The sequence below is a fragment of the Solea solea genome, chromosome 18, assembly GCF_958295425.1.
Source record: "Solea solea chromosome 18, fSolSol10.1, whole genome shotgun sequence".
Classification (NCBI taxonomy): Eukaryota; Metazoa; Chordata; class Actinopteri; order Pleuronectiformes; family Soleidae; genus Solea; species Solea solea.
In genome coordinates this window covers 10,510,927-10,538,739 of record NC_081151.1, presented here as the reverse complement: position 1 = coordinate 10,538,739, position 27,813 = coordinate 10,510,927, and the positions used below count along the sequence as shown (strand labels likewise).

General features: G+C 40.4%; 2 protein-coding genes across 9 annotated transcripts in view; one reads left to right on the top strand and one right to left on the bottom strand.

The window, feature by feature from the left end:
- Positions 1-1,783: 1,783 nt before the first annotated feature.
- On the bottom strand, positions 1,784-17,859 carry dglucy (D-glutamate cyclase). 6 transcript variants are annotated; one of them, XM_058615237.1, is made up of 17 exons: positions 17,784-17,839; positions 16,725-17,211; positions 16,323-16,500; positions 14,159-14,261; positions 12,971-13,124; positions 12,788-12,874; positions 11,509-11,665; positions 10,307-10,457; positions 9,563-9,685; positions 9,188-9,427; positions 8,369-8,483; positions 7,983-8,125; positions 7,719-7,818; positions 6,609-6,757; positions 5,549-5,668; positions 5,028-5,188; positions 1,784-4,060 (listed from the first exon to the last, which is right to left on the bottom strand). In XM_058615237.1, exons 3-17 carry the CDS (start codon positions 16,479-16,481, stop codon positions 3,920-3,922), a joined length of 2,103 nt encoding a protein of 700 aa, XP_058471220.1. In that variant the 5' UTR covers positions 16,482-16,500; positions 16,725-17,211; positions 17,784-17,839; the 3' UTR covers positions 1,784-3,919. The 6 variants fall into 6 exon arrangements, with proteins under 6 accessions (XP_058471220.1, XP_058471219.1, XP_058471223.1 ...); XM_058615236.1 differs by lacking the exon at positions 17,784-17,839 and having other exon boundaries at positions 16,725-17,335; XM_058615240.1 differs by lacking the exon at positions 17,784-17,839 and having other exon boundaries at positions 16,323-16,392; positions 16,725-17,335.
- The window catches only part of apoba (apolipoprotein Ba), a 24,660-nt gene continuing 14,326 nt past the window's right edge, over positions 17,480-27,813 (top strand). The window contains exons 1-15 of one of the 3 annotated variants that reach the window (XM_058615235.1): positions 17,480-17,666; positions 19,710-19,745; positions 20,443-20,555; positions 20,669-20,814; positions 21,865-22,012; positions 22,120-22,272; positions 22,938-23,062; positions 23,137-23,213; positions 23,324-23,780; positions 24,811-24,955; positions 25,081-25,227; positions 25,910-26,121; positions 26,833-27,040; positions 27,129-27,293; positions 27,407-27,601. In XM_058615235.1, the coding sequence (XP_058471218.1) occupies positions 20,705-20,814; positions 21,865-22,012; positions 22,120-22,272; positions 22,938-23,062; positions 23,137-23,213; positions 23,324-23,780; positions 24,811-24,955; positions 25,081-25,227; positions 25,910-26,121; positions 26,833-27,040; positions 27,129-27,293; positions 27,407-27,601 (2,142 nt within the window). In that variant the 5' untranslated portion in view covers positions 17,480-17,666; positions 19,710-19,745; positions 20,443-20,555; positions 20,669-20,704. Of the gene's footprint in view, positions 17,667-18,239; positions 18,370-19,709; positions 19,746-20,442; positions 20,556-20,668; positions 20,815-21,864; positions 22,013-22,119; positions 22,273-22,937; positions 23,063-23,136; positions 23,214-23,323; positions 23,781-24,810; positions 24,956-25,080; positions 25,228-25,909; positions 26,122-26,832; positions 27,041-27,128; positions 27,294-27,406; positions 27,602-27,813 lie in introns of those variants that run through there. The other 2 variants (XM_058615234.1, XM_058615233.1) reach the window with 2 other exon arrangements.

Genomic DNA, 27,813 nt, shown 5'->3' with positions numbered 1-27,813 from the left:
ACTCTGGCATGTGTCTTGTCTGCTCTCCTCGCTCTTTCCCTCTTCTGCTCTGGTTCTATGAAACGGTTTGAATGACCACGTCCAGTGTTCACATGTCGCCACTTGCATGCAAATGAATGGCACAGTATTGTTGTGGTCATGTTTTTTTTGTTGTTTTTTAAACAATTTGCATTGAAGTTGTTCAATAATGTATCATTATTGTCGAAGCCTATATAACGTAACGTTTATCATGATAAACGTTCAAATGACGTCTTCAAGTCATGAATGTGATAAAGATATTTTTTTATAAATGAGACTGAATGCAAAAAACAAAAGACTGCTTCTGTTTTTAATCGTGGTCGCATTGCACTGCGACGTTAATGTGTGGGTGTGTGACCTCAGCCACGGTGTCAACAGCAGGAAGTTTTTCAGAAGGACGTCTCACGTCTCTTCTGCCCACATGTCCTCCTGTTGATGTTGATCGCTGCTCTGTGCTGTGTGTATTCCAGACTGTTCAAACAGGATGTGGCTTTTACTGCTTCAACCCGGCCCCCCCCAAATTCTCCTGCTTGAAATGATAGGTTATATACATATGTATTTACACGTTTATAGAGAGCACTTTATATAAAATAAGTTGAAAATTTGAACATTAAAGGTCCAGTGTGTAAGATTTTTGTAATATGTACAATCACCTTGTTGTACGAATTGTTGTTTTCACTTCCGTAGAACACGCCCCTTAATATTCACATCATTCATGTTGGATTAGCCTGTTTTTAATCGACAAACTAAATTGAGTTTTGATGCCAACTGAAGGCCAAAACTGTGGAAGGGAAGTGTGAGGTGAGAGATCCTACACTGTACCTTTTTAAGACAACAAACCACAGGTCCATCAATAAGAGGAACTAACCCAGAAAAAGCACACTTTTGTTATGTTTTTAAAATGAGTTGAGGAGCTTTTCAGACCGATCTCCTGAGGCAGGTTGTTCCAAAGAGTGGGTGCCCGGACTAAAGAGGCCTGCTGACCCTTGGTCCTCAATCTGGATTGCCAGGTTCATAAGGTAAGAGGAAATCAGATATGTATTTTTGGGTGCTTTAAAAGTTATCATTGACAAACACACACGTCACCGTGATGACACTCAAATACATAATGCATTCCCTAACCACTTACCTTAACCTTAACCATCACAGCCTAACCTAAAACCAAGTCTTAACCCTGAAACAAAATGTCCTCCCTCTCTTACTGTATGTTTTTTGGTCCTCAATGCAAGCTTACTTCTAAAACTTAAGTATGTTTAATGTCAGAAAACTACTTTTGATACTAAATACAATACATGTCACATACTTTAAGACTTTTACTCAAGTAATATTGTAAAAAAACTTCCACCAGAGTCATTGTATCACTTTCAGGTGCTTTATACAAATGGCTCAATCTGTGCCAAACGAGTTTCTAAGTGCAAAATGCATTTCATTTCAATTGTATGTGACGGTACTAATAACCATCTAAACTAAATACACTTTTTGTTCTGCACCAGGCTATAAAGTAAATGCAGTTTGTTTTTGTTCAGGTTTTCCACACCATGAATTTTAATGAGTGCTAACCTGATTGTTTTTCCAGCACCAGGTAAACTCTGCAATCCATACACGACATTAAAGTACAGAGGGAGTATTATGCATGCGTTCTGCTCGTGCAGCAAAGAATCGATAAGAAAATCAACATAGAATCACTTACTTACCTGTCAGTAGGCTGACACCATATTCATCTCTTAGCCACTTTGAATAGGAAGTGAAAATCAACACAAAACCATTCTTCTGAGATGTATTTATTTTATTTAGAATGAAAGATTTAAGCTAATACAAGGGTTAGAACATGCCTGAGTGTCCAGAAATGTAATTTACTGCTTCATAGTTGAGGGGCCCCAACAAAGGTGTTACAATTGATTATTCAAGTGTGCTTTTCACTTCTGAGTTCTGTGCGAGGTGTGCTGATATTCTTAGTTTTTGACGTGAGAGAGACTCTGCTTCTTTTAACAACTCTTCTGTCTCTGTATTTCAGATTTTAGAGATATTATGGTTGGCTGGATGTCAAGGTGAACCAGGAGCTGCAAATGAAAAGGAATGTTTTTTCCCTTTTGTTTGCTATTGTCTGTTGATTTATTTGTTTTAGTAACGGCATCCTTCCTCTGGAGGTACCGAGTTTAATAGTGTGTGTGTGTGTGTGTGTATTTGTATTTGTTACCCCTTGAGGACCCTGACAAACGCTGCCAAGAATGAATGTGATAATCATTTCTGAGGAACTAGTTTAAGTTTAGGGTTTAGCTCTGAATTGTGGTTATGCTTCAGGCAAGAGGTAGTCTCCAGCAAATGAATGCAAGTCAGTGTAATGTCCTTTTGAGGTGATGGAAACCAGATTGTGTGTGTGTGTGTGTGTCTGTGTGTATTTGTATTTGTTACCCCTTGAGGACCCTGACAAACGCTGCCAAGAATGAATGTGATAATCATTTCTGAGGAACTAGTTTAAGTTTAGGGTTTAGCTCTGAATTGTGGTTATGCTTCAGGCAAGAGGTAGTCTCCAGCAAATGAATGCAAGTCAGTGTAATGTCCTTTTGAGGTGATGGAAACCAGATTGTGTGTGTGTGTGTGTGTCTGTGTGTATTTGTATTTGTTACCCCTTGAGGACCCGACAGAAACACTGCCAAGAATGAATGTGATAATCATTTCTGAGGAACTAGTTTAAATTTATGGTTTAGCTCTGAATTATGGTTATGCTTCAGGCCAGAGGTAGTCTCCAGCAAATGAATGCAAGTCAGTGTAATGTCCTTTTGAGGTGATGGAAACCAGACTGTGTGTGTGTGTGTGTGTGTGTGTGTTAATCTTGGCAGTTTTATCTGCTTCTGGCTGCTGCTGCCGTCCAGCAGGAAGTCATATTATTAAACTGGGGTCACATTTTGGACAAAGGTCACTGCTGAAAAAAACAAAACGAAGGAGTGTGCTGGAGCTGGACATCATTCCTTGATTTTCACTTTATGTACTTTACCTTTAATCACAAACGTGACGCTACATGAGCCTGAAGACTATCCGGACTTGGACCTGGCTATAGTCCGTTCCGTGCTAGTTTAGGTCAGAGACGTTTCCCAAGGGGCTATTTTCTCCGTCTTCATTCCTCGCATTACTGTAACATGACAGGCCGATAAGTGGGGCTGTTGTTGCCGAGCAACGGTGTTTAGCAACGACTTTACAATTTGAGCACCAAGCATGTCTTCAAAACTTTATTGGACCCCGAGTTTCCCAGTTGTAGACACACACACACATACAGTAGAAGGAGGTTCTGGAGACTTTTTCTGGGGGCAGAGGTTATTGTTTCACACATAATTACGCGGATCAGCTGTGTTTTGATATGAAAATGCTGTAGCAGAATGACGGGCGGTGACGCGGGATTTACAGCGTTGTTCAAATCGCCTGTAACACTTGCGCGTTACAGAGAGTATGTCGGCATTGTGACGCAATACGAAGCGTGCGTGTGAAGCAATTTCGCCCCCGGTGTCAGCGGTATTTAATCTTTCCTGCGCCAAATGGAATATTTAACACTTAAACTGTAACCTTGTATGTACCATCAGACACCATCAGAGCCATCATTGACTTTCCAAAATGTGTTTTATATCATACAAATATATTAAATTAGGGGCAGCTGTCACCCATTGTTGTGATTTTGTTGTTGTTGTTGTTGTGTCTCTAAAGAAGAACAATGAGTGCCAGGAAACTCGTTTCTCTCTCACTTCCTTTCATACGCTGGTTATGTGTGATCTGAACAGCTGACCCAAATGAGCACTCGCACGCCCAAGGTTTGAGCTTTCAAAGTGATTCATATGAACTATATTAATATATATACTGTATATAATTTCTTTTACATACTCAGCCATACTTTTTTTTTTTAAGTTGAAGTCTACAGTGTCACTTCTCGTAGTCTGGTGATGATGTCGGAGTGTGTGGGGTGAAATGTCAAACCATCCACCTTCATCCCTAAGTGATCAGTTATACCACATCGTATTCCAAATTGCATCAGAGTGGAGAGGAAGGATTCCTCCTGAGAGACATTGAGAGAGAGATAATTTTACACACACAAACACACACGTACATTTGTTTTATATTCATGCTGTTTGGTTTTAATGTTAAAGCTGCATTCACGTTGTTTCTAACCCTAACCCATTCATTTGCAATGCTTTTTTCTGGCTGCCTGATGGATGCATGAGGAGCTGTGTTCTGAAAGTTTATTTTCCTTTGCACTAAAGGGGGGGGATTAGGTTTTCTGTGCTTAGTTTACATTAGACTAAATGAATCCTCAACTATTTTTTTAATCCATTCATCAATTATAGTGTTTTTTTGGGTAATTAAATTAAGTTTCTCCTTTGTGGACAAAACAAGACATTCGAGAACATCGTCATTTCCAGGTTTGAGAAACACTGTTGTTTTGCATTTTCTGACATTACAGACCAAAAAAATCGAGAAGGTCATTTAAGAATTAATAATTTAATCGATAAAAATAATTAAATAAATAATTAAAAAACTTGCAGCCCTATAGCTTCAATTCAATTCTCTGCCTGTCAGGGTGTAGGCAAACAAACAACCCATTAACCTTTAGAGTGGTTACAACAATTAAGTTTTCTCACTTTGTACAATATTATATTGTGAGGGGCTATTTTATAGGACTTTAGTGAATTTTACAAGAAATAATGCAGTAATCACAAGGAAGAAAATCAGGTGCACATGTATTAGTCGAGTTAAGTCAACCAGGAACATTTCTTGTTATGCAATAGTGAACACATAATTTGACTCAATCAATCCTAAACGACTGTAGTTTATTACCATGTTGTAAATGATGTGGAAACGAAGGGTAAGTGAGAGAGGAACGGTCCAGAGACTGAGATCTCTGTGGACTAGACTGTGAATTGTGATGGTGAATTATGAAAATTACAAATTAAATTTAAAAAAACATCACAAAATTAGTTCTTAAAAGCATTATTATTATAATTTGCTTCGTGTGTGTGTGTCACCTTGTCCACAGATGGCAGCTGAGCGGTCCAGTCCTGAAGCTGTTCTTGGGATGTTGTGAGTTCCTCACCCAGTCCTCTCCTCAGGTACCTCTGGTGTGACGGGCAGGTGTAGAGTAGGTAGAGCCCACAGGCCACAGCATATCCACCCCAATTGCTCACACCTGTATGAGAGAGGCACGAGGATGTTAGTGGGAAAAGACAGAGGAAACACTGGCGACTACAATTACAAGGCAAATTGTGTTTTTGTACAGCAAAATTTACTTAAATAATAATAAATACTAGGGGTGGGTCAAAATATCAGTTCATCGTCCTTCCTCGTGCAATAGAAGAATCGATACGCCAGGGCAAATGACTCGACTGTCTTGCAATATAATGATTTTGGTTGTATCGTGATATTATTGGTATCATGGACCATGTATCGCACACGTTCGTGAGGTACAGTGTGAGTCCCACCCCTAATAATTACTATTTTTTACAATTATTACACATGCAACTACATGCATGCAGCAGTGACTCCTTACCGACAATGATGGCATAGTCAGCAGGAACGTCACAGGCTATGAGGCTCCCGTTGAGTATCAGGCTCTTCACCTTCTCCTTCACTTTACCCATCCCCAACTCATTACCGCCATCACCGATTCCTGCAGAGACAAGACCATCTGCTCAGCTACTGTATATGGGCATCATAAGGGCATAATATTACATGTACAAGTACAGCATTACTGGAGTTCTTGCGAGAAAAGTGTCCACATTCAGTTGTAATTTTACGGCCATATACTCCATTGTGTAAACTTGTTGATCCACTGTTACTGTGCTAGAACTTCACAGTCCACAGTTACAGGCTTTCTTTCTTTTCTGTCAGTAAGAGTATACTGATGCTGATACTTTCTGGCTCTTTCCTGCAACACTCCAAAAACACCAAGTACAAATACCAAAGGATTTGTTGAAATAACAGCAACAACTCATAATTTTTTTTTTACACTCTCCCCTCTTATACGCTGCCAATATCACTGTAATGCTGGACAACCCCAGAAGAAAATCTTGGTCTTTCAATCAAATTCATTCCACGGGTTGCTACTAATACCTTTGTGACAGCTCATACTCATACTTTGCCCTTTAAGGGTCGCCACAGCGGATCATCTGCCTCCATCCTGTCCTCATATGCTCCTTCACAATATCCATGAACATTCTCTGGGGGTTTTTCTCTATCCCTCCTGCCTGGCAGCTCCATCTTCAACACCCTTTGTCCAATATAATCACTATCCCTCCTCATCTCAAACCTGACTCTCTTACTTTATCTCCAAACTGTTCGACCTAAGCTGTCCCTGGAATATGCTCACTTCTAATCCTGTCCATCCTGGTCACTCACAATGAAAATCTCAGAGCCTTCAGCTCTGCCACCTCTGGCCACTGTCGCCATACATTTAATACACTTTATGCAACATTTTTAAAAACATTTATTGGGTGCGTTGAGTCGGTTAAATGTATCTCAGGATAAAGAAAGCTTTCTACGAGGAACATATTCAGTCGGCTTTCACTAAATTACAGTACTTAAAAAAACAGACAAGGAGATGTGCTGACCCGTGGTGGTAATTCCAGGTAAATCCTTGGCAGCGATGAACAGGTTATCAATAGGATCCACCAGATGTTTGATTTCCACTCCCTTCATGTTGTAGTAATTTCCGTCAGCAGCTCTTCCACTGCGCTCTATCGCCACAAGGTGGTCATACCTGGTTTTAAACAACACAGCCACATGATCAATGACACTCTGAAAAGTTTAGACAAGGACCACATTGGCTTTAGAGAATAAATGTAGTCTTTGTGATTTGTGAAGTTCGTTTGGAGGTTTTCTCTGTTGAAACAATGGTTAGATTCTACTTTTTGTATCTGATGCACATCCACATAACAAGCCTGCATATCTACTCATGCAGAAATCAGTTTGATGAAGTTAGTTTTACATCTTTTACACCAGTCGTTCCAATAATCTGGCTCGGGAACCACAGATAATAATAATTCTTAGAATTAAGAATTTGTGACTCATTTACCAAATGATGATTGATCTTTAAAATGGCTGGTGTACCTATTCAAGCATAATATTAACATGCACACAAATTTGACATTGTGAATGGGGTCACAAATAAATGTCTATCTTTAAGACGTGGGTTAGCTTTAAAAGAAATAAAAAACAGTTGGCAAAACACTATTTTGGATGACTAAAATGGTAATTACACATAATTACGCACATGAAGCATTTAGGACGGGTCAATCCCCCACTGCTTTGTTTTTCTTTTTCTGAAATCCAATCCAGTGTTTTTGGGCTGATACCAATACTGACGCTGAGTATTGTAGTAGCTCCTCCCTTCTTATGATCCCTGTGCCTGCACCTGATGGACATTGACCATTGTGGGCATTTAATTCCATTGTAATAGCTACAGATATTGACGTCAAACCAGAGGCGCTCCTAGACTCTGGCGGGCCCATGCACCCTTCAGCATCCCTCCCCACCCTCATTACACATTTCACTCCAGCAGGCTTCAATAGTGAGAGGCTCATTACTGCCACCTGCTGGTCAGCCTAGGACATGGCTAATGTTGGTTGGAGTGTTCTGAGAGGTGAGAAGTCAGAAGATACCAAGATAATTCACATAGAGCTTGTAATTGCAGAGATAATAGACAGATAATGTCAGCTAACCTGGGCTTGCTGGGGTCTCCATGGTGACACAAAAAGTGCAAAGCAGCATCTGGGCCAGTGTCTTCAAAGGTGACCAGAGGGATTGTAGTTTTCAGCACACCTGAGGACGGAATTGTCGAGGTGTGAGGAGAAAGGCTTTGTTTTTCCATTTCATTTTCAATTCACTTTCACGAACAAGATAATAACAAATAATCTCAGTTAGGTCGGTGAATGCTTTTTTTTCACAGCAGGTTTCACAGACTTTAATTAAAACTTTTCTCCTACCTGTTTTCACAGCTTCATCAATAAGGGCCTGGTTCCTCTCCAAGGATCTCCTGTCTGTTACCATGGTCACCTGTTTCCCTAGAGACAACAGCATTGTCGCCATGGCAATGGCTCCAGGTGGGCCATCATTCTCATCATGTGGGCTAATAGGAAAAAAAAAAAAACATGGGGGGATGTTTATCTATGAGTGTTGTTCATACATCACTTGATTAACATCATCCTGAAAAGGTTATGGAATTATTGATCACTAATGCCAAAACAATCTTGATTCTATAATTGCATGAATAACGAGGTGCGCTGGTGTAATAAATAAGAATAATAAATTACTCGGTGCATTTATTTGCGTAGGTGCATCCAGTTTAGTACTGTAGAAATAATATAGGTACCTGTGCATGTACGTGGGGAAGCCAGTCGTTATGGCAACCGAGGTGGAGTGGGAGAGAGCCAGACAGGAGTGCAGAAGTTCATCCTCAGTGAATAACTGTTTGATCCCTCGTTCACCTGGTGACAGAAAGTGACAGCTCGGTTCTGACTCCAAGACGAAGCAGAGCTTAAGGGTGAGGAACTCCTCTTCTGCTTGAAACTACTCAACTTCATCACTTCAGCTTATTATTTTTCCACACATTAGATTTACATTTTCTGTTGTTTTTTGTTTTTTTTCCAATTTACAGGATAGCTTTTGTGCACAGATCTGTTATGGTGTATCTCAATTTGTTCCTTAAGCCTTGCTTAAAGGTGCAATATGCAATGCACATAAATAATGGAGGGGTTATGGTTTGAGCAGAGAGCAGAGAGTTAAACTACAGTAAGTAGTTTAACTGTTGAAGGCTTAGGATGCATTTTAGATCACATTTACAATACACGTTTTACATTACAGCTACGCTAGCAGCGTCATTAGTAAAGACGGCAACAAAGTTAAGGTTAAGCAATCACCCGTGATTCTTTCAATTATAGATGAGGTGAATGGAATGTTGAAAGAACTCTAGGTTAAGGAATTGTGGCTAGAATATGGACCTAGAGGCTCTGCAGGCTCACCTAAGATGTGGGGTTAGTCCGGTTAAGGTTAGAAGTTAACAGAGGTTACACACTGGAGATTGAAATCACAATTCTATCTCAACACACACAATTGTTCATCATTTACATCCAAGCACATAACTAAGTGTCCGGTCATCTATGATCTCTTACTAATTTGTGGATCTAATTACCTAAATCTTCTCCGATAATAATCTCCAGATGTCGGATTCTTGCTGCTGCACGCTGAGATACCAGGCTGTACAGCAAGGGCTTGTGGGATACCAAGAAGCAGAGTGGCGTCAGCTCAGGACTGAGTTCAGTGTTTGGGCCATTCAGTACGTCAGGGGGAGGAGTTATGAGGGAAGTAGAGGAGTCTGGGACATCAGTCAGGAACATACATCCTGGTGAATGACTGAAGGCCAATGAAGGTTCTGAAAGACACAACAGAACATGATGTTGGGAGATCAGATCAAACTGACAGCATGATCATTTCCTCCAATCTTTTAAGTTGTTTAAATGTGCAGTATACTGAAGTGACTACAGCTCTAGTCAGTCATATTGCTCACTGCTGCTCAGTACTGCCTCGATTGCGGTCACTCCACAAGCCCAGAAGACTGGGACATCACCAGGCTGCAGCTCGACTGGCTCCCCATAGTCTGGTCTGGACAGGTCCTTTATGCCGATGAGCGCTACACAAACACACATGCACACACAAGCTGTTTAAAGAGTGAATCTGATTTGGACGGGTTCTGTATGCCACAAATGATGTGTATAGAAGCTTTTATTGTACATATTGACAACTTATTGAAAAAACTGAAACCAAAGCTGGGTTTCTTCGATCATTTGAAGGAATGTTTTCCCCCAGAGGCGAGAAAGAGAATTGTACAATGCTCATTCTTATCTGTGCTAGATTATGGTGATCTGTATCTGTAGGTTGTTTGTCTCTTAACCAGAGGAGGAAAATGCATGGAACTTGCAGGTTAAATACGGGCAGCCCGTGGCCAAGTGGAAAGTAGACACACGGGAGTAGCTTCCCGGGTGCTACTCAGCCCACTCCTCCTAATTCTAGGATGGGTCAAATGCAGAGAAATAATCCCCCTAAGGGGATTAATAAAGTATAAGATTTAGATTTAGAAATGACGACATACACTGTAGACACACATGCACATCCACACCAGTAGTCGTCAGTCCCAAAACTGGGTTTTAAAGAGGCAGAACCTCATTTCTGGGGAACTGGTTAAGTTGAAGGCTAAGATACAACTATGCCTACGCTGACACACTTTGTCCTCACTGTATGTGTGTGTACGTACCTGGTTCTCCTATGTGTACAGGTGCTCCATGTGCTCGTGGACTGAGATGAGTAACCTCCACTGCCGCATTCAGCAGAGCAGCTGGAACAGGACGCATAGTGACCACTAGAGGGCAGCTGAAGGCTCCAGCAGGGCGACAGGTAACTGCAGTCTTCACACACAAGAACATAATAGACTGTATCACACAAGTGTTTGCAGAGTGTCCTGGTCTGTAAGGGCTTTCTGTGAAATGATTGTAACGATCATCATTTCAACAAATCTGTGATGCATTGGAAGATTCAATTCAACAATAATAAGAATATTGCAACATGACTTGCTCTCTGAAAGTCTCCACAATGATTAACACAGGATGTTGAAGGTGCCCAAATCATGCCAGAGTCACAGAATTATTGCACACACTGTATAATCGTTTGACAAAGATATGGTAAATACATTACACCTACATTTGACATGAAAGATTAACCAATCAAAAAGTTACAGCACTAGTTTAAGTTACTAACGACCTTCTCTTGGCCTCAGATAATGGTCTAGTGTCTGTGCTTGTCCTGTTAGATCTTAGTGCTGCATTTGACACCACTGATCATAATATTCAGACGCTTGGGATCTGTGTTGAATCGTACTCATCTGATAGATTCCAGTTTGTTCATGTTTACCCTTAGAACACAGACCATTACTATGTTCAAATGTTTACAGAGGCTATATCCTTTTCTTGATTCAGGACATTATGTCCTGAATATCTGTAACTTTCTTCTCTTAAACTCAGACAAAACTGAGGTCATTGCACTTGGCCCTAAACTCCTTAAGAGAAAAACTTTCTGACCACATTGTCTCTTAAGATGACATCAACCGTGGCTTCCAGTTCCACTGTGAGGAACCTTGGGAGTTATTTTTGACCAGGACATGCCATTTGAATCACACATTAAGCTACTTTCCAGAACAGCCTTCTTCCACCTGCGGAACATTATGAACATTAGATTACTGCTGGATAACTCTTTACTACCAGGATGTTCCAACAAGTCTATTAAAACGGTTCAGTTAATTCAAAATGTTGCAACATTTCTCTACTCTGGCTCCCTGTAACTGTCCTGTCCAGATACTTTAAGATTTGTTTCATTCAGAAGATTGTATTCATGCTAATGTTCAATTATATTATCTCTGCTGTCTATTATTGCAAACACACATACGGAACCTTTGCACCGTACCCTGTACATGCTGACGTTTCTGCCCTGCTCCACATTTCTGACAGGGACTCCAGCGGTCTTCAATTTGCCCTCAAAGCCAAAACTGCAGCCCAGATAGAAACACACCATGTCCGACCACTGATGGCTCTGATTTACGGCCTGCTGTCCTGAAGCAATCCTGCATGGGAGCACAGCAAGAACAAAGGTAGCCTCACAATGAACACAAAGAATATAGAAAAACTAAAGCCTGGCAGCTCACTAAATGATGTAGTGTACTGATGATGATGACAGAAAATCCATTATGTAGCGGTTTATTCAATGTCCAGTGTGTAAGTATGAGTGAAATCTAATGGTGAGACTGTAGGTTGCAACAAACACGTACATCAGTGAACTACAATGCATACCAGGCAGGATGTTCAGTGTTTCTCAATCCTGCTCCCAGGAGACTCACTGCTCTGCATGTTTTAGATGTTTCCCTGCTCCATCAACGACAAACAAACTCTGCATAAGCCTGGTAATGACTCATTTGACACACTTCATCTGCGTGGTAAGCATCCAATTTAATATGGGAAATACACTTTCTGGCTTGTTTGTCTGTTTTGGCTGCTGTAAAAAATGGCAGCAGTACATATAAAGGGTCTATTCTAAGGCTATGCAAACCAAACTATAAACCATCATTAATCTTACACACTTTATCAGTCATTTATAATGCAATTTGATAATGCAATTTTATCAGGTTGGTGTAGTGGTTAGCACTCTTGCTTTTGCGGCAAGAAGGCAAGGGCATTTCAAATCAATCAAATCAAATCAAATCAAATCAAATCAAATCAAATCAAATCAAATCAAATCAAATCAAATCACTTTTATTGTCATTAAGCTGTACATACAACAAGTAGTGCAACAAAAAGATAGAGCGTTTCACAGGGATCTAAACTGGCTCTGCATGGAGTTTGCATGTTCTCCCCGTGTGCGCCTGGGTTTTCTCCGTGTTCTCCGGCTTCCTCCCACAGTCCAAAAACATGCAATATGGGGATTAGTTAAATTAGGTGTGAGAGTGATTGGTTTGTCTCTATAAGTTACACCCCACTGAACAGGTCACCAGTCCATTGCAGGGCAAACATATAGAGACAAACAACCATCCACTCTCACATTCACACCCATTTAGAGCATTCAATTAACCTCTGCATGTTTAAGTAAACTGGAATAAACCCACGCACTCACATGGAGAACATTCAAACTCCACACAGAAAGGTCCAGTAAGCATGGTTTTGTTCAGCAATTCTACATTTGCTTGAATTACCTTGGTTCCCTGGTGTAATTCTGCAGACTGGAGACTGTTTCCACCAGGTGACCCTTCTCATACACACAGTACTGAGAAATGTCTGTCCTGGAAAATAGATACAGGGTAAAAGGTTTAGGAGAACATGCATTCACATTGACATGAATCACGAAAGAATAATGAATGAATAAAATGCACAAAAACCTTATGTCAGCATTTCTGGCTAAAGGCAGACAGGAGGTCTCTCCCGATTGGCTGCGATATAGGAGTGGCAAGGGGGCGGGATTACTGTGACAGAAGGCTTCAAAGTCTTCGGCCAGGTGCTTGGGTAAAATGACGACATTAGCCTGCTGGTATCCTGACACACAGACACGCACACACACAGGTACACACATAAAAACACTGCATTGGTTCCCTTTGCCCATTTTAAAGCAGAGCTCTCAAACTTGCAGCCCGCAAATCAATTTCATGCAGCCCTCCTCAATATCGAGTTATTGCCGTCATTTTGCATAACAAATAATCATAAACGTGTATTGTTCCGTATCAAAACATACTCTTTTATTTTGAAATTCTTTGAAATATTGTAACAAATATATATAATATATATATCCTCATAAAGTTTGACTTTTTTCCACTTCGTGGCTGCAACAATTATTCGATTATTAATCAATTACTGTATGAATCGTCAACAATTGAGTGTTTTTTTTTTTATAATAAAACAAGTTAAACTGAATCATTTTAATTTGTGGACAAAACAAGACATTTGAGAACATCATTTCCAGGTTTGGTAAACACTGATGTCACTGGTCTCTCCTAACCAGACAAATGCTGAGTGGCCCCCAGGTCATTTGAGTTTGAGCAGCATAACAGATTTGCATGATATTTAATGGGGAGCTTCTTGCTGTAAGGCAATAATGTGTTAAATGTGTTAAACGTATTTGTCTCAGGCTAGTTATTGGCTCTTAACAAAATGAACAGTCCCTTCAAGAATATGAATATAACTGGCTCTCTGCAGAACACTATTGGCCCCATGTCAGGGAAAAGTGACACATTATGTGACTGCAATGTTAATAAATCACTGAATCACGGCAGTAGAGATCATCAATCATTGACAAAGCTTCATACTTGTGTAGCATGTCATGGTTTGATGGTTTCGTAAACAGTGCAACTTAAAAATGTTGCATATGTGTCGTTATTACAATAACTGGAAATTTAGCATTGTTCACATGGAAAGTTAAGTTAGTTGCCAAACATGTGCTCTTGTTAAATGAGAGCAGATTTGGTATTGTACAAATTTATTTAATTATGATAAAGGAAAAAAAACATGACAAAGAGGATAAAGGTTTCACAAGAAAGTTAACAATTTCAACAAGTGCATGCACTGGCTCTTACCTTTTGCCAATCCAGTGGTGGTGCTTATTCTGGAATCGCTCTGCCTGATCAACAGCCTCAACTCAGCAGGACTCAGACAAGGTAACTTACTTGAGCACTCCATCTCAGAACAGAACACAACACACAGTTCAAGTTTTACTCCGCCTATGCACTACATTCCTGCCTCAGAGAGAAACTGAGCACAACTGTGGCTCTTAAGAAGTGGATGTTGTTTAATATTTGAAAAGCAAACTGGTTTTGACTGGATTCCTTGCTCCCAGTTGATCTTACGCCTACTTGAAAAACATGCAATTTCACAATTTTATCGCAAACAAAAGGGAAAAAAAAAATCCACAAACGTATAAAAGGATATCCATATTCATAGTAGTGTTTAATCTTACAGAAACAGAAACATGTAATTGCATTTGGAGTTTTAAACTTTGGACATGTTCCAACCAACCACGGAACTGGAGCTGCAGCGACGCACAAACGTTGTCTTATGTATCTCATGCAGCATGTTAGTTAAAACATCATCCGCTGTTTAGGTTTATGTTTATTTGCCGCATTGTGCAATAACATGATTCAGTTCCTTGCACTGTAGAGCCGACGCGCTGCTGGTTCTGGGCCTGCAGATTATATATAGCCTTAATTGTAAGCTTTGTTCATTGCGGTGCATGATATGACAGCTGAAAAACCACAAAGGACTCCTCCTATCCCTCCCACCACCAAGGTGGCTGCAGCGTTTCTCGCAAGGTCTCACAGACTGAGCAACAGCTTCTTTCTCCATGCAAGAACTGTAAACACTCCTCTGCCCATGGAGGGCACACATCTGTCCCGTTCATCAAATATCCCAGAGGCACTTTTAATACCGATCAGGCTTTTTTTTTTAAAAAAACGTTTTGTTTTTGTTTGTATGTATGCTAAATGTGTACTGACTCGGAAATCGGATCCCTACAGTGAGATGACAGACAACCACAAAAGGGAGCACAGTTATGCCAGTGTGTTTTACCTGAGTCAATTGCCAAGGTGAAGACACGCCTGAATTACCCAAGAGAACACCTCATAGTTCACACGGTACATGGTCCCAGCTCGCCTTGATTCTTTGGTTTGGGTGTGCTCCCATTACTATAGCACCTCCTTAATGTGGGAGGAGTCATCACTGCAAGACCGCATGAAACTGCCGTGACTTAGTTTTTCACACAAACTAGTGACTTGTAAGGCAGTTGTTTTCAATGAACTGAATCAGTGAATTAAAAAAAGATGTTTACGGTACTTCCTGTATGACTGGAGCACAGTGTGCGAATATATCACAAATGATCAGTATTTGACAATATTGTGATAATATCATATTGTGGTGTCTCTGGCAATTCTCACCCCTAATGGCCCAAATGTATTTTCTTGTGCCAAGGTTTTTTCCCCCCAATAGAATTTGTGCCCCCATAGCACTCATGCATTCAAGTGAAGGTGGAGTCCTACCCCTGGATTCCACCCAATAAATGAAAAATACAATCAAGGGTATTTTTAGATATAGTTATAGGTATCTGCTGTGCTTTTAAATGTGAGGTTTGGTAATGAATCACATGGCTCAGCAAGCAAATAAATGCAAAATTTTATTTGCATTTGCAATCTTTGTGTCATTCATTGCACTGTGCTGACTATACCCTTCCATAGCAAGAGGCACAGGGTACACCTTCTGTCGGGTAGTATTTTATGATTGCCAGGACTCGTGTCCCCCTCTAAAATGCCCAAAAGAACAACCAACAAGTGTTTCTGGTTTTATGAATTCACATGCTGCTTGATAAGCTAACAACTTGCCACATAAATTGAGTTCATTTTAAAGTTCTACGGAGACATGCAACCTGTCCTACCTTCACAAGGGTGGTATGGTGAATTTATCTTCTTTATGATGCTCAGCCTCTGACACATTATTTAAATTATTCATATTGTCTTCACTGATCTGAAAACAGTTCTGCAACTCCACATTCTGGAATATATCTTTCACACAACAGCAGCTTTCTGTTCTGACTTACAGCCTTAACATACTTTGTGCAGTGAGGCACATACAGTACTTTACCATTTACCATGATTACAATGATTAATGTGGCATAATCAAAACTGTCAGATTGTTGTTCAGCTAAGATGCCATTGCCTAGAATAGATGGTGCGTGTTATTATGATTCCATACCTGTGTGCAATGGTGTAATTGGTGTTTCCAGTACATCATGAGAGGACTGGATGTCTTGAAAATGTGTCTCCTGATGGGAATCCATGACATAGGCATCAGGCATCTCTTTCCAATTTTGAATATGTGAGCGAACTGCATTGACAGCAAAGTCAGATGCATCCACACTGAGAATAAATAGCTGAACCAAGATGGGAAATACCATTATTGGAGGGGAGTGCATATTTTTTAGTCTGAAATGCAGTGGAACACATGTGTGTACAAAGAAATGCTCATTCATCAGTAGGTGCTTTTGGGATAAAACTACTCTATTGAGCACAAATTCGACATTAAGTCAAGTCAGTTTTGATGATATTTGATCTCTGGTGTTAATGTTCAACTATTAAATCAAAATGTATAACTCACATGCAGCTCTGCTGGTTGAGCTACATTTTGGTTTTTATTTGTGGTTTTCAGTTTTCTCCATGTGTTTCCTGTTTTATTTAGACAGGGGGGAGGCAATTAAGCATTAGGTATGGTGGCCCTGAGAGGCCAGGGCACTGCAAATATCACAACACTACACATCAAGAAAAACTATTTTGAAAACTGGATGTCCTAATCCTGCCTGTCTGCTCGTTCAGGAGTGTTTCAATGCATTTACCATGGCTTGTCCCTACTTGTTTACTGTAGAGAGATCATCCTGCGTGCAGGTGTGGAGATGGGTGTGCAGTGTTTTTCTTAGTGCGTTCTGTTGTGATAGTTGCAGCACATTTTTCTTAACGTGTTGTGTTGTGATATTTGCAGCGTGTTTTTCTTAACGTGTTGTGTTGTGATATTTGCAGCACCCTGACCTCTCCGGTCCAAAGTAATACGGGCAGGGCAGGAAATACAGGAGAACAGGAAGTGAAGCTACCTGAAACGAGACAAGATGTACAAAATGTAGCTCAACCAGCAGGGCTGGATGTGACAGTATTACATTAGCTAACTACCTGTTCAACCAGATATGCTAAATGTAAGCTAGCTGGCACTATTTCTTAAGAGGCTAGCTTATCACGGTGCTAGCTACCTCCAAAATGGCAAATTTCTACCTTGGGGGACAATACAGTTCTATTCTATTCTAAATGTATTCTATTATACCTTTTTTTTTTTTTTACAAACCAATGGCTGCTTTGCAAATGAATCATACCCTTGTATCTATTTTTTTCCATTTACTTTTTTTCATTGAGTGGAATCCAAGCTTGGGACTTCAACCTCACTTGAATGCATGCGCGCTCCCGCCGACGGGGACACACATTCTCTCAGGCATACGTTTTTGTCACAACACCATTTAGCGTTAACAAGGCAACCTGACTGACAACATCCATAATGGTAAGCTTATTCGTCAGCGAGATACGGAAAACGACGAAATATAAAGTAATATAGGTTATATAGGTCTAGCTTTTTCACCATATGCATTAATACATGACAAGAGAAAGACGAACTCACTGTCAAGGACTGCGGTCACTCCCTTTAGTTACTGCCGTGTTGACGGAACCAACACATGAACTGTTGTGTTGACATGTTTCCCACAGGAAACAGCTAAGGAAACACATCTCGACAAAATAAAAATAAAAAACTCGTTACAACACCGGGTTAAAAAAATAATTCATACCCAAATAATAATTATGAGACACTAAGTCATTATTATGACATACTGACAAATTATAACTTAATATATCATAATAACATGTTAAGTATTTCATAATTTTGAGGCATACTTTGCTTATACCTCGGGCTGACTGCTTGTACTACATGGTCTTGATGTGAGATACAGACCGAGCACTGACCTTAAATAAACCTGTGTTGATTTTTTGGGGTATTGATCAGGGTTGTCACTTCAGCCCCTGATCAGAGTTTGAACTGTGGGACAATCTCAGGCTTAGCTGTGTGGTACACAGCAGGGTCAGAAGTGTTGCAGTATTCGTCAAGACTGAGACGGTTAAAGAATTCAGAGAAAACTCCTTTATATAGCCCATCATGGGTTATGGGAAGCTGTGTCTGTTACTGCTGCTGAGCAGCTACACATTAGGCCGTAAGTAAGAATTCATTTTGATCCAAATTCCTTGGATTAGTTGACAGCAGTGTTATTATTATTATCATTATTTATATTTGTCTTAAAATAAAGACTTAGACTTCCTTTTATTGTCATTGCACAGAAAACACAGCAGAGAAAACTGGCAACGAAATTTCGTTGCTTGGCAGCAGATAGGAAACCATCACATAGCATTGAATTGAAATGTCTTTTATCTTACTGTAATGTCTATACATGTATCCAACTTTTCAGCCTAACTGTGATTAATAAAAAAAAAATAAGTAAGTGTTTTTATGTATATAAATATATATAAAGTAGTGCAAAAAGAAAAACAGGAATGAAAATGAAAACTGTAGCAGCAATATGAAAAAAAAAGAAAAAAAAAAGCATCCTGTTCAGACCGGGTGGACTAGAGTGATCACCTTCTACAAAATTCTACAATATTTTGTGCATTATTTTGAGCATAATGATATTTGATGACAATTATCATTCAGAATTGTAGGATGCTTTGTAGGCTTTTATACTCGAATAGTAGCACAACTGTATGAAAAATGTGTAGGGCTTATTTTCTCGATCAATCAAGTACTTGTTTGGTCTGTAAAATGGCAGAAAATGTTGAAAAGTGTTGATCATTGTTTACCAAACCTGGAAATGATAATGTTGCCAATGTTGTCATGTTTTGTCCACAAACCAGAATTGTTCAGTTTTAATGATGTCTTTGTTATATGAAGCAAAGAAACCAGAAAAATATTCACATTTAAGAAGCTGAAAAATGACTACGCTTATATTTAATTATTATCAAAATAGTTGGTGTTTAATGTAATAATCGAATAACTGTTGTAGCCCTAAAAGGGTTTGCTAGTTCCAGTCATTCCATTGAGCCATCACTAATAATACTCATAATAATTCAACTGTAGCAAGCAATGAATTCATGATTTTCTTTTTATGTTATGTTTTATGATATGTTTTAAATATACTTCATTCAGTATTATTATTGTCTTTACATGCCCTATGTTCATGCATTGAGTCTGCAGTGTGTGTTTCCAAAAGCGTGAGACAGCCAACAAAGTATAAATAGAAAATATGAGTCTAACCTGAACCCAATGCTTTGGTGCCTGTGTGTAATTTGTAATGTTTCTAGTGTCATCTCATTTTAAACCACAAGGGATGTTATGGACTAACTTTTTTTTTTATTAATCCAGTTAAATACAATGTATTTTATTACATATTAATTAATTGAGTGATTTATAATTTTGCTGGTGATTTAAAAGGCCATAACATGTCTCATTTTCACCCAATATGTTCTGTTATCATATGATCTTTCCCTCTTTGTTTTCCAGAGGAAGGCAGCAGCATTCATGGAGAAGCTTGTTCGTGTAAGTTGACTGTCTATCTATCTATCTATCTATCTATCTATCTATCTATCTATCTATCATCCATCCATCCATCCATCCATCCGTTTAAGTTATTTGAATGATCTGAATGTACAAACAAGGACTTTGTCACTGTTTGTACCTGGTAAGAGTTGACTGTATACTGTATGTGTCACTGACCTGGTGGGTTAATAGAATAAACACATGACCTGTTTTTGTGCAGATAGCAGCAAGAGCTGCTCAGTACAACGGCAGCTGGTCAGTGCAGAGAATGTTTTCCTGCTACTTGTTCCAAAGGTTTTCTGCGAATAAAACCTTTGGAATAAAGAAGGCAACTGAACTGTCCTATAGATGGATCCTGCAACGGATTTGTGCTTGCTGCCATCTAGTGAATCTGCCATTACTATGGCAGTCTTGGTATGGGTGCAGACTTTATGTTTATATATTACATTATATTAATATCAAACATGTAGTATTTGATCTTGTGCAACTTTGCACGTTTCTGCAAACAACCGCAATGTTTGACCTCATATTTCTGAAACACAAGTGTGTTTACGTCTCCTTTACATTTCCTGCACCTTGTGTAGTTCCAGTACTAGACCAGATATATCTGTAGATTAGACAGGTGTGTGACCATAGCACTGTTGGAGCATTTTACACAAGGGGCAAAGATTAATAACCCCGTAATATCTCACTGCAGTGGCATCCAGATTCAAGGTCTATAAGAAATATGTGTACCAGTACACCACAGAGAGCAGAAATGGTGTGGCCGGCACTGCCAACCTGAGAAATGGCCCTAAAGTCTCATGCCAGGTATGTGACTGTTACGCGTCCCATTATGCAGTTGACTTGATAAAATACTGCTCTCATCTGAGCTGTCTCCCCGTCTCTGTGCTGACTCCATGTCTGCTGTTGCATATCTTTAGGTGGAGATCGAAGTCCCCGAAGCATGCAGGTTCATCATGCACACGTCTGACTGTGCACTCAGTGAGATTTTTGACATGGATGCCAGGGGTCAGCCGGTCTACAGGCCAGCTCGTAGCTCTGAGGCCTTCAAGACCGCCATGGAAAAGTGAGTGTGAACAGTTCTTCATCTGTTACACTTTTTCGTCTTCTCCTTTCAGCTTCTCCCTTTAGAGGTCGCCACAGCGGGCCTCATGTCCTCCTTCACAACATCCATGAACCTTCTCTGTGGTCTTACTCCCTCTATCTTCAACACGTAACCAAACCATCTCAACCTCGCCTCTCTTTATATTACCATTCTATCTGAGCTGTGTTGTCCATCCTGGTCACTCCCAGTGAAAACCTCAGCATCTTCAGCTCTGCCCCCACTCTTTGAGACACTGTCTCCAAGCCATACATCCATCCATCCATCCTTCTATCATACATCACCCCTGACACTCGTCTCCACCCACTTTTACAACATGACAAATTTGCACCATTTCACAAGCATTTTGTTGTTTTAATATTCAAGAGTCAGTTGATAATTGTATTAATGTCAAATATGTAGTATTTGATCATGGGCAACATTGCACATTTCTACAAATAACTGCAGTGTTTGAGTTCATATTTCTGAACCACAAGTGTGTTTACTTCTTATTTACATGTCCAAAGAAAGGTTTGTCAACGTCACAATGGTTTAACTGGTTGAGGTACTTGTACTAGCTCGTTGACATGTTTACCTTAACTGGAGAGAGTGCAAACCACTGCTGCTGTTACTTAGTTGCTTAGTTTTGCAGTTTCCCAATGTGTCAATACACTTAACTGTCATGCAAGATTAGCAGATATCTACAAAAAAAAAAGTGTGCAAAAAAAGTGCAAGACTAAAGTAACAACGCTTTTCCAGATACATAAATTTGCTATAAAAGTTTACGTGACGTGACATGTTGAGTGTTGAGTCGTGTGATAGATGTAGGGGTTAATTTGTGCCGGATCCTGCCGGAACAGGATCTGGTAAATTATTGTCATAACATTTATACCATGGATATGGTATAAAGCATTGTAAGTGGGCATATGCGTGTTGTTGTTCAGCACCGTTTTCTGTACTTGTTCCAGGACCTGTGCCCGTCTCGTCATCCCTGCGCTGTCACTGAGCTTAGTGGTTTGTCTTTACTTCACACAGGAACCCTCTGAAGTTCACCGTAGACGACGCAGCCCACGTGCAGCTTTACCCCGAGACGGATGAGCCTGTCAACATTCTCAACATTAAGAGAGGGATCGTTTCGGCACTTGTGGTTCCAGTCATAGAGGAAGGACAGAGCAGCCTCATGGTTTGTGTCTTCTCGCAAAAGTGCACATCTACAGCATGAGCAGATGACGATGAGCGTATTATAGTGTATTACAAGGCTAAATCTCTCTGTTCTTTTCTCTTTTTCAGAGCACAGTGCATGGCCTGTGCTTAACAGACAATTTGGTGAATGCCAGGGGAGATATCCCCACAGATGTGACACTGTACAGGGATCTGTCCCAGTGTGACCAGTTCCACAGCAGGGAACTCGCCAACAGCCCCCTGGCCCTGCTGCAAAAGCTGGTGAGAAGTGGTCTTGAGCCACTGAGCAGAGTGCAAATATTGCATTGGTAAAATAGTTGTTGCTTGTACACCTTCAGCACAGTAAGTTACATTTGTAAAGCTTATATACATGGCATTTAGAGATAAAAACAAAATATAAAAAGTGGTTCACACAATGCAAAAACACAAAATCTAATTTACCTAGTTAAATAAAACGTTCTCAGTCCAACAGTTTAACTGCAGTTTAAAAACATTAAAGCTGGTAGTGTTATATTTAAGTTAAAATGTGTATTAATTAGCTCCATATTCCAATGCCTATCACATGACATATACAACAAGTACAAAGTCTGCGCACGTTATCTTGGTATAATTTGCTTTAATTGCAGGATCAATGATGCAGCAGATAATATGAACAGGACAGGAAGTGCCAACATAGTCCAACATCTAGATTACTTTGTTTCAGCTGCTGCTGTTGTCACAAAATACAAATCTAATCAAATTCACTGTGTGCACCTGAACACATGTACAGTACATGTGCGTGCCTTCCTTGGCTTGCAACTGACTCCTAGTGAAACCCAGTGGTTGAAATTTAGTTTCTTCAAAATACAAACAATTATTTTGCTGAAACACAGAAATGGAGCGCTGAGAGCTGAGAGCAACACTTATAAACTCATTTTTGTTTCCAGCATCACCCAATATCAAAGCTCATCACAAGCAATCAAGACTGTGACTACCAGTTTGATAACAAGGGAAGACACATTACAACAGCCAAGTGCACAGAGAAACACATCTACCTGCCCTTCTCCCACGAGTAAGTCACCATTTCAGTGCATCCTGTAAGTGTGTATACAGTCTAGTGAGTCACCTTCTAAACCTGCCTTTCAGGGAGCATGGAATATCATCTGTGGTCACGCAGGATCTCAGCTTTCAAGGCTCTAAGAGGATCAACAACAGACTATTTGGTGTGTGTGATCAATTCCAGCATGTCTGCAAAGCCGGTTGTTAATCCCCATCTCTAAATTAGAAGAGTTACTATTTCTAAGAGTTAATGTTTCTAAATGTTTGTACGCAGACGTGAACCGTAGCCAGAGCAAGCCACTCCACTTTGAAGACCCTGGTGATAAAACTCCACTCCTGACTAAGGACACTGCTGTGAGCACCCTGCGGGAGCTTGCGGCTCTGTCGGACACAGACCAAGGTCAGAAGAGGCCCAGCCTTTTCCATAAGCTGGTGTCCAGCTTGCGTGTCCTGAGGAACGAGACCCTGAGCCAGACAGTCACTGAAATGCTGGACGTGTCGTCGTGGCTCACCTGGCAGGCCCTGTTCCAGTGTGGAACTTCAGAGTGCACCAGCGCCATCCTCCAGGCTATCAGGACCGTCGATGGTCTGTCACTGGAGATGGACGCTCTTGTCTATGGGCTGAGTCTGCAGGCTGACCCTGACGCAGCACGTGTCACTGACATGCTCAGCATGGCTCAGTATAGACAGAGCAGGGCAATCATGTATGCTCTGGCCAATACAGTCAAGAAGTAAGTACCAGTATACCAGTTATTTGCAACTAAACTAAAATAAACTGCCTATCTGCATGGGTTGCTTTGGTCACGACCAGGTCTGGCACCAGGAGGAAGTGACCGAGGGGACTTTTAAAAAATTATGAGAGGGCACACTCCCACAGTCCAAAAACTTGCAGACTAGATTAAGTGGACACGCCAAATTGTCTGTAGGTATGAATGTGAGAGTGAATGATTTTTTTGTCTGACGGCGTGTCCAGGGTGTCCCCCGCCTGTCACCCTATGTCAACTGGGATTGGCTTAAAACCCCCCCAAATCCTCATGTTGAGGATAAAGCTGTAGACTTAGTGAATGAATGATATACTGTAAGTGATTAACCATGAAAACGTGTTGAAAAAGCTAAATAACAACATTATACTACATTATCATGGCGCACATCCCCCCCATCTCTTGCTCTCTTTCTAGAATATAATAGAGATGAAATCAGAGCCATAATCGAGCCGGAAATCTAGCAGGAAACCAACTGGTTCACTAGATCTCCTCTGCTCCAGTGCGGTATGATGGCGTGGTTCTACAGTCACATCATCTCAGCCAATCATTTTTGATTTGCTATTTTTAAATATATCCATTAACGTTTTTACCATGGGGTCAGAAACTACGACTGAGGTGTCACTGTACAACTGATAACGATGTAGGGTTAACCTCGCTTGTAGCATGACTTTCACACCTTTTCAAACCATCGTCCTCTCAAGGTGTGGTGCAGAGGAGTCTGGTGACATTGCTGTCATTATGGCGAGCTTGAATACACTGGTTTTGACGTCACTGTTGTGTGCTGAATTTGAAAATCTGACTTGTGCAGTCAGACAAATGTGGTTTGAATCATTTGTATGTAGACATTTAATGTGGATAAAATCTGGATATGCAAAGGAATCAGAAATTTCTTTTCTGGCAGTCTGAACAAGGCACACAACATATATATATATATATATATATATATATAGCCCTTGTGTGGTCATGTGATTGCATCATCTCTGTCCCTTTAACACAGGTTTTATGACGGTGAGGTCACCCCACAGGTCACGGATGTCTCAAAGTTCATGGAGATGCTCTTAAATGACTGCTCGGGAGAAAGGACCAATTCTGACTCTGACTCTCCGACTGACCCTCATGAGATGTCCTTCCTTGTCCTGAGGGTGATCATAATCACACAAACATCTCACAAACAGTGGTTTTCGGCTTCAGCGATGAATCACTTCTTTTCCTGGAAATCCTGCTCAGTGTTGCAGCATCCGAGATCATTTATTTCTCTCGTCTCCAGGTTGTCGGTGTCATGGGTCAGGCCATGCAAGCTGCCAGCCCCAACCTGATTTCCTCTATTCTGCGGTGTGCCAGGAAAACAGACATTCCATTATCTAACCAAAAGGCAGCTATACAAGCTTTTAGACTGATGGACATTAATGATAAGGTACAGTGACATATTGTCTACACGTCTGTAAGTGTGATGATGAACACATCATGTGTTGTAAGATTTAACTGACAGAACTCCAGAGACATGAAATCATATCATTGTATAACGAGTAGATGACAAACTCAGTTGGGCCACATTTTCAAACAGAGACATTTTCCTGGGCCAGGAAGTAGCCAGTCAGTGGCAGGTGATGACACATTTAAAACCAGTGCAAATGCACGTAAGGAACATCAAAAGGTGCTTACAAATAATAAAAGAACTTTACCTGAACAGAATCTGGGGCACTAGCCATAATGTTTTTCACTGTCCTTCACACACACGTGCATAAAAGCAAAAAAGTACACAGTAGTAGTAAAAACAAATTTGTTTGTCACATTTGATCCAGGTGCAACTCAGAGTGCATAAAATGAAAAAGGGACACAATATTAGCAGCAACAAGATACATATTTGTCACACAACAGAATAAAACAGTGCTATCGATGCTATCAAACCGATCTGGCAACACAGAGTGCTGCATTCATGGTCAGTTCTACTGTAGGTAGTGTTTCTAGTATATTCAATTTCTCCCAATAAACCTCTTAAATGTCACGTACTAGACCTTTAAGCCCTCGTCTTGACTGGCATGATCTAAGCATGGACTGCAAGACAAGTTATTCATTTATCATTTGTTCAAGCACAGGTCAGAAATGTTCTCTTGGAGGTGTTCCAGGACGCTCGGAGTGCTGTTGAGAAACGTATAGCAGCTTACCTGATCTTAATGAAGAACCCACATCGAGCCCTGGTGAAAGACATTGTGCAAAAGTTGGAAAATGAGAGGGATGAACAGGTCAACAACTTTGTGGTCTCTCACCTGAAGAACATCCTCGTCTCCAATGAGCCACAATTGCACCAGTGAGTAATCGGCCAGCAGTAATATAATATATTACATTTACACAAAATTAGTAGAGGATGGTCCACAAATGGAGGGTATTTTTTGTATCCCTGTCCTGGATTCTTGGCACATCCACACGTTTACTTGTGTGATAAATGCATGGGAATGTCAGGGAAGCAGCTGAAGAGCCAGATATTTCAAACAGTTCATTTCAATTTCTGTGTCATGCCATCTGGCCCATCCCACACGGGATTTCATGACATCATCTATTACTTTAAAAAATTGTATAACATATATGAGCAGGAACTAAAACATAACAAATAATGATCATATTAATAATTATAATGATAAATGATATTACTGTAGTCCTTTTTTCATATAGCATATATGCACATTGAGAATACCTGCACTAGGTTCCCTGTACATCTTGATATAGATGTTTTGTTACCTGGCTTGAACTGCCAACTGTACTGTGTACATTGTCTGTATTTACAAAGTCAATATGTGCTTTAATATGACCAAACAAAGTATTTCACAATTCTCGGTAAAAGTGAGTAGAGTGAGTAGTTTTTCCATTAGAAGGTTGTAGGTTTGTTTCCCAGCGCAGCTAGTCTACATTCTTCAATCTACATACCGATGTGTCCTTGGGCAAGACACTTTGAGGGGTCATCAAGCCTAGAGAAGTGCTATATAAATACAGACTATTTTACCACTTGTGCTTTCTCATTAAGACTCAAGGAGTACGTTGATTTGGCCTTGAAAGACCACCCACCGTCCACAAACGAGGCATATGATGGCATGTCACGCAACTACAAAACAGACTCTCCCTTGGGTTCAGCGCAGGCCAACATCATCTTCGATGGCAAGGACACCTTACCCAAGGAGGTGATGCTGGAGACCACACTGAAGGCGTTTGACTACAACTATGACTTGTTTGAGGTGTGTTCTCATGAGCCTGTTTTTTTTTAGTACGTGGTGTATGCTCACAAGTGAGATTTTTCACCTTTTCAAAATCTCTCTTTTCAAGGTTGGCGTTGAGGGAACAGGGTTTGAACCAACAATTGAAGCTCTATTTGGGCATAAGGGTTTCTTCCCTGACTCCATCTCCAGAATTACATACTGGGCAGGGGACAAAGCCCAGATGCTCAGAGATGTTTTGGACCGAATTTCTCCTGACAGAGTGAAAAGACAGGTAAAATACTTATTAAACACACTATACATACTTGCCTCACAAAACATTGTCTCTCGTTCATGGCAGCTTCACTACTTTTTGATGACTACAAGCTAAGACTAACTCTCCCGCAGGTTCCACAGGATCTTCTGAAAGATCTCACAAACAATATCCAGAAGCTTGTGGATGACGTGCGTCTCTCTCAAGCCCCTGAAGCCATTGCCTACCTTAGGCTCCTGGGAAATGAGATTGGATACATGAAGACGAGCGAAATGAGAAAGATGGTGGAACAGTACTACAGCGTTTTCATGAAATATCTACCTTATAAGGTTAGATCTTTTTTTTTCTGATACAAACATTGCCGGAGTCTCACACAGAGAGACTTGTGTGGAGCCAATTGACTTAATTAGCATTGCATGAACTCATTTGCCAATGGTTTGAATGTAACAGGTATTTCTTTTTTGTGTAATGTGAAAATTACAGTTTTGACATCAGTAAATTCTTGATTGACAGATTGACTGAGTCATATCCAGTTTACATA

Excerpts from the sequence above, each read along its gene's own strand:
- dglucy (XM_058615237.1), bottom strand. The coding sequence starts at position 16,481 with ATGCATCTGACTTTGCTGTCAATGCAGTTCGCTCACATATTCAAAATT. Across the intron at positions 8,126-8,368 it reads TTCCCCACGTACATGCACAG|CCCACATGATGAGAATGATG; the intron begins GTACCTATATTA and ends TTTTCCTATTAG. Across the intron at positions 5,669-6,608 it reads ACCTGGAATTACCACCACGG|GAATCGGTGATGGCGGTAAT; the intron begins GTCAGCACATCT and ends TTGTCTCTGCAG.